Below are 6570 nucleotides of genomic sequence, written 5' to 3'. Positions count from 1 at the left end.
GAACTTGGCCTTGTTTTGGGGTTTTTTTTTATTGTCTAATATGGTGAATTTGTAGGATCGAGGCTCACTAACTTTGTGTTAAAATATAATGTGTAATTTATATGTGACCATACATTTTTAGAAACTAATGGCATGAAAATAGTGTTTTCATCAATTTGTAAAAACAATGAAAATTACATCAATTGTATATAAAGTATAATATTTTCAAAATATAATGGTTGTTTAAAATATTTTCAAAAACAAATATTTTTGTAAACTTCAAATAATTATTTGAGATTATTTTCCTTATAAATAAAAATATAAAATATTAATTAACGCCATTTTTCTGGATCAACACTCGAGAGCGCACGTAACGATGCAAGGGGTAGACCCGAGATGTCACGTGCACTAGAGATGTCATTTTCATCATTTCTCCGTCGGGCTCGAGAGGGCGTGACTATGAAAGGACGGACCCGATATGCTACGACCTCTAAAGAATCTTAGGAAAGTCAACAAAAATGAGAGGTTGGTGATGTTTTTAATGTCCTCTCTCCGTCGGGGCTCGAGAGGGCCGTGACTATTTAAGGGTGGACCCGATATGCCGTGACCTCTAAATATTCTTAGGATAGACAATAAGAATAAGGATAGTGGTTGTTGGTCTTGATCTTGTCTTCACTGAAAAGTCGATTTTCCAGTCTTCATCACTTGAGATACACAAGAAAGTGAGCTAAGAGTGCACAGATGAATTTCCCCCGACGCTCAACATTAGTCTAGAGAGCTAAGTGAGGTCGGGGAAGTGAGGAATGAAAGAGGGTATTTTGTATATTTTCTCTATGTTTTTTTAGTTTGAGAGTTCTCTCGAGACTTATTTTAGATTTTGAGAGAAAAAGGTAGAGTTCAGAGAATTCAAAATTGAGAGAATTCAAAGAGTGGAGAGATTTCTGACCTTCCTTTTGATTTGTGTGAGTGAGGCATTTATAAGATATTGATCTCGAAAATATGGCACATGGTACATGACGCATAGAGCATGGTGCATGGACCACGCCGTCATAAAATGGGCTTGGAAGGATACTTACGCCCCCTCGGTTTTGGTCAAGCAGATTCTTGGCCCATTTGACTAAGTTATCTCTTTGCCTTGTGACATCGTTTTAGAAAGTGGGGCATCGTTTTCTCGACGGTATAACATAAACAACTAACAAAGTTAAATAAAGTTCAAAATAGTGAGAAAAAAAAATTCTAGAAAAACGATTCTCTACAGCATCGAAAACACTATTTTTGCAGAAAAAATATGGGCACGCTATTCCTACGATAAAAAAAAAAAAAAAAAAAAAGTACTATATCATTCTATTCTCACATTTTTTTAGTTGTAACTCGTATTAGCACGTTATTATTGGGAGAGTGTATCATTCAAGTCCCACATTATTTTAGTTGTATTAGCACGTTATTATTGGGAGAGTTACACTAACAAGTAATTTTGAATATACTAATCTTCTGAATATGTAAATTTTTTTCATATATACCTTTTTATTTTTGGATTAGATGCAAACGTCAAAAAAGGTATTTGTGAGATTAAATTTGAAAAAAGTGGTCATTTCCATGTTAGTATTTGGACGTATGAGAGTTTCTAGATGATTCTAGAGTACCCTTCTAACATTTAGAGTGTATTCTAAAATTGTTGTCGTGATTTCTAGAATATTCTTGGGATTTCCAGAATTAAAACTCCATCTAAAATTCTCCTCTGCAAAGATGCAGAGTCTTACACTTTTAGATTAAACAACACACAAAAATCTCTCTTTTACAAAGAATTATCCTACCTCTTCAGTTTTATATCAAATCTTCTAATATTTCTTAAACACGCTTTATCTAAATACCAAAATTCATTTCCAACATTACTCCCCCAATTGACCATACTAGTAATAATAATATATTTACTTATTAGACTCTTGTCATGTAGCAAAACTATGAACGGAACCTAGCAATCCGGATCGTATTGAAAAGGTTCCTATATAGAAAAAAAAAAGCTAACAATATGAAATTAATTATTCGAGAATAAAAAAATGCATAGTAGAGGTTAAGCATAACCATATATATATTGACGAAAACGTGAAGATTTTAAACAGCACTTCATAATCTAAGTTTTTGCGTGGTTCGGTTTGGCAAGGAAGCCAATATTTGCAAGGAAGTAGAAAAAAAAATATCCACACATATATTGGCTTTGACCCACGCAAAAAATTATGTATTTAACAAATTTTATGTTTTTTGCGTGTTTGTAGCAATTTGAAATTTATTTTGGGTGAAAAAAGGTTTTGTGCTTGTCAAAAACAAAACTCATAAAATCTTTCGAAATGGTAGCTGTATTCGGAATTTAAAGTATGTTATAGCAAATTTTTGAAACTTTAACTCTTAAATAAACTAGTATAAACATTTGAAATAGCGAAAGCTAACTCGAAAGTTTTAACTAATTTTTAATTTTATTTCTAGATTTTCATAGTGCATGATTGTGTGCGTCAAAAAAAGGGAAGGGATTGTTTTTTAAAGGTATTTTTGACATTTTATTAGCCTAAAACATTGATTATGTGAATGTATCCAAAATGTACATTTTTTTTCAATGTTCTGTCTCAACAACACAACAACATTGATTTTACAAGTTTCCATTATAAAATAGTTATAAGCTTGAAAGATGCAATTTTTAGTCGAATATAAAAGTTCTCAGATAGGACATAAGTACATAAAAAATAAAGTTCGTAAAGGTGAACGCCATAAATATTAAGGGCCGAAATATAATTAGTAGACAAGTTTAAGGGTCTAAGGGAGCCAATTATTTTTTAATCTATAATATCAAAACACAAGGGTTCTTGTGTTGGGTTATGGTTTTCGATCGTGTAAAACTCTACTAAGGTTTTCTGTTGTACGATGTAATAACCAGTGTATATTTAGTGTTTATATCTTCAGGGCAAAAAAAAAAAGTGTTTATATCTTATGTGATTGATAGTTGAGAAAATTAATAAATCTCAAGAAAGTAGATCTCATTCACAAAGAGTAGACGTACGAAAACGATGACTAAGAACTAATTAATGATAAATTTGCTTACTATAAATCATACATATATGCGTACGGCACCGGAAAATGGCTATAAAATCTTTATATAGTTATAGACTTCAATAGTTACCAAGTTCCATATAGGCTTCGTAAAAGCTCCACACTATATAGTATATACATCATCATAATATATATAGGTACTATTCACAGATTCATATTACACACACACACATATATATATATATATATATATATATATATATATATATATATATATTATATATAGTATATTTCTATCAATATATATTATAACTTGGATCGACTACTTATTTGGTGCTCAGAATATATGTAATATCGTTTGCTATATTCTGCGCATCAGCAGAAATACCAGACAGTCCTCGTCTAGCAAATCCAGCACAGTAAAGACCATTATGTCCTTTCCAGTGATTAGGAAATCTTTCTTTGGGAATTCCATGCTCATCAAACATGCTATCTTCATCCTGCCACAATTCCATATATAACAATTAGTTTACCCTAAATTCTTGTAATAAAAAAATATTTATATTTCAAAATTTTGTTAGTTGGTGCATATATTTCAGAATTTCACATGCAATACACCATGCATATATATAGAGAGTCTGATCCAAAAAATGGGTAAAATATATATACTTACGTTAAGCCAGGTTTTTACAGTGCTTCTATAGCCAGTAGCGAATATTATAGTATCGAAATAACGACTCTGGCCATCATCGAATTTGACTTTGTTTCCCTCAATGCTTGTCACAGATGGGAAAGCCTAATCAAGAAAAATTTCAAAAAAAAAAAAAAGATTATGAATTACTATATATATATATATATATATATATATACATGAGTCATGACGATATCGCATATATAATACGATGATATAAAATAATTATGATGAATTAGCCCTAAAATATTATGCATACCTTGACATGCCCAGCCTTGATCTTGTCAACGCAGCCAACATCAATGGTGGGAGATCGTCCAGATAGTGCTTTCAGGAGGAAAGGTCCGAGCTTCGGCTCTTTAAACCCGAACTCCGAAATGTTTCCCATTCTTAATTTCCCCATGATTATCGTCACTGCGTCCACTAAGTTCACCGGAAGGTATTTCAACATCATCATCCCCATATACACAACTTCCCTTGTCAGAACATGTACCTGAAAAATTAAGATGAGACATAATCTCTATAAAGATAAAGATGAAATCCATATACTTAATTAACAAATTGTTCAACATTTATGATAATGCATGTATCTAGTTTAAAGGAAAGGATAGATATATAGTGTAATTAAGCACAGTATCCACTAGCTAAAAATACTAACAAGATAAAATATATATACTTATAGTGGTAGTAGTCTTTTCCGTTGGGTGATAATTATCTCACGAAACAATAATATTATTATTACTCTCTAAAATAAATAAAAAATTCCAATACATTTGTCTATAACGTACTTGTTTGTAGAGTTTATTTAAAAATATATATATTTAGTTAGAAATCCTCTTTTATTTAAGTATAGCTCATTTAAACTTATGTAAACCTTTTTTTATCCTTTTTTCTTGAAAAAAATTCAATACTATAAATTAAAAAAATTATTATAGATTTCTAGCTTGGTCCCTGTGTGTAAATGTAAATGTAAATGTAAATGTACGTACCGGGCCTCGGACGGAGATGGAGGCATTGGCGTTCCAGTTGGACAAGTCAAAGGCGATCTCCATGCCGGAATTCCCAGCTCCGACCACCAAAACCTCTTTCCCCCGAAAGCCTCTCCCATTGGAGTACTCGCTCGAGTGCATCGACACCCCTCCGAACCCTTCCATCCCCTTGACACGTGGCACAAATCCCCGCCCGTTCTCCCCCGTCGCCGCCACCAGAAACCGCCCCTCGTACACCTCCTCCTCCTCCTCGCCACGTGTCGCCGCCACGACGCGCCACGTGTTCCCCACGGGATCGAAGGAGGCGGAGCGGACTGCGCGTCCCAGGCGGGGGTTCACGTGGAACCGGGTGGCGTAGGAGTCGAGGTAGTCCGAGAAGGCGCCACGTGGCACGTACCGCGGGGCCGAGCTCGGGAAGGGCATGTGTGGTAGGGCACAGAATTGGCTTGCCAGGTGGAGGCAAAGCCGGTCGTAGGCCCGTCTCTTCCAGAGGGACCCACAACAGTCGTCCTTCTCGAGAACCACGTTCGAGACTCGCCGGAGATTCAGACACGCCGCCACAGCCAGCCCCGCCGGCCCGGCTCCGACGATGATCACCTCCACTTTCCTGTCAGCTTTTTCCATTGTGATGATATATCTGTGTGTTTGTTGTCTTGTGTGTTTAATCAGACATGGTCTATATATTTATATGCACTAAAACCCTAATTAGGAATGATATTTACACCTGTAGTTAATGTTGTTATAAATGATGTTTTCTGTAATTGCTTTGCCATGAATAAAACGATACGTAAATATACTCAGGCGCGTCCTGATCATCAGGGATTATGAGTTTCTTTGTCAATAGATTTTTTCCAATCCTACCTGTAACTGAATTGTGTCCATGGACTATGTAGGCAGTGTTAAAATAAAGTGTTTGACAAAATAAGTACCACATACCACTAACTAATTGGCTCCGAAATAATCGTCTCAGATTTTTATGGATAAACTAAAATAAAATAGGCTTTTCGACATACGCTCCAGACGTGGTTTTAGATTTAGTAAATTAATGATCCCACGATTAGTGCATGAGAATGCTTTTTGGTTAATTTTGATCTAATCCCTATAATAAAAGCATAAAACTATGTCGCAAAAATATAGTAATAATCTTCGATAAAAGTTAGATTTAGTAAATTAATGATCCCCCGATTAGTTAGTGTATGAGACAAATTCTTTGGTTAATTTTGATCTAATCACTATAATAAAACTATGCCACTTTAAATTAGTAATAATATTCTTCTCTAAAAATTAGTGATAATCTTTCAAGTTATTGAAATATTTTCAAATATTCTGAATATTTAAAGCGTGGTTTCTTTTTCATTATAATACATAACGGATTCAATAATAAAAAACTAAATTGGAGATTCAAATTGATTCAAAATGTGAATATATGGAATAGTGGTTGATTAGTCAATAATTATTCGAAATATGAATTATCCTTATTAATGTACTTCAAACTATTGGATCAGACCTTCAGAAACAAAAATTAATAAGTATGGATAAGGTTCCTGTAAGGAGAATAAAAACAATCGTACACATCATTTTATTTAATTAGAATGATATATACGTTTCCATTAAAAACTTTACCAACGAAGGAACTCATCCAAACTTTATTGTATATAGAAAGAACAAAACTAGTCAAACTACAGGGTCAACATATTAGCCTCCCGATAAATATCTGCAAATTTCACACGTGGAATATACGCAAATAATTACATACATCAGAAAATATAAACTCAAACTAACCAAAAAGAGACGCAGGCTCGACCAACGTCTTGCCATCTAATTTCATGAAGCGAAGTGGGTGGTTTGACATCCAATGTTCATGATAAGCCA

The 6570-nt window shown here is 33.9% G+C and overlaps 1 protein-coding gene across 1 annotated transcript; it reads right to left on the bottom strand.

The window, feature by feature from the left end:
* Positions 1–3344: 3344 nt before the first annotated feature.
* On the bottom strand, positions 3345–5322 carry YUC11 (Flavin-binding monooxygenase family protein). The gene is made up of 4 exons (XM_089610462.1): positions 4699–5322; positions 3969–4202; positions 3692–3814; positions 3345–3518 (listed from the first exon to the last, which is right to left on the bottom strand). Exons 1-4 carry the CDS (start codon positions 5320–5322, stop codon positions 3345–3347), a joined length of 1155 nt encoding a protein of 384 aa, XP_089466588.1.
* Between the last annotated feature and the right edge of the window lie 1248 nt (positions 5323–6570).

This window comes from Urtica dioica, chromosome 4, assembly GCF_054948205.1.
Source record: "Urtica dioica subsp. dioica isolate 48M chromosome 4, U.dioica_male_clone48M_v1_H2, whole genome shotgun sequence".
Lineage (NCBI taxonomy): Eukaryota > Viridiplantae > Streptophyta > Magnoliopsida > Rosales > Urticaceae > Urtica > Urtica dioica.
Note: the sequence above shows the minus strand (reverse complement) of the source record. Positions and strands in the feature narration are given on the sequence as shown.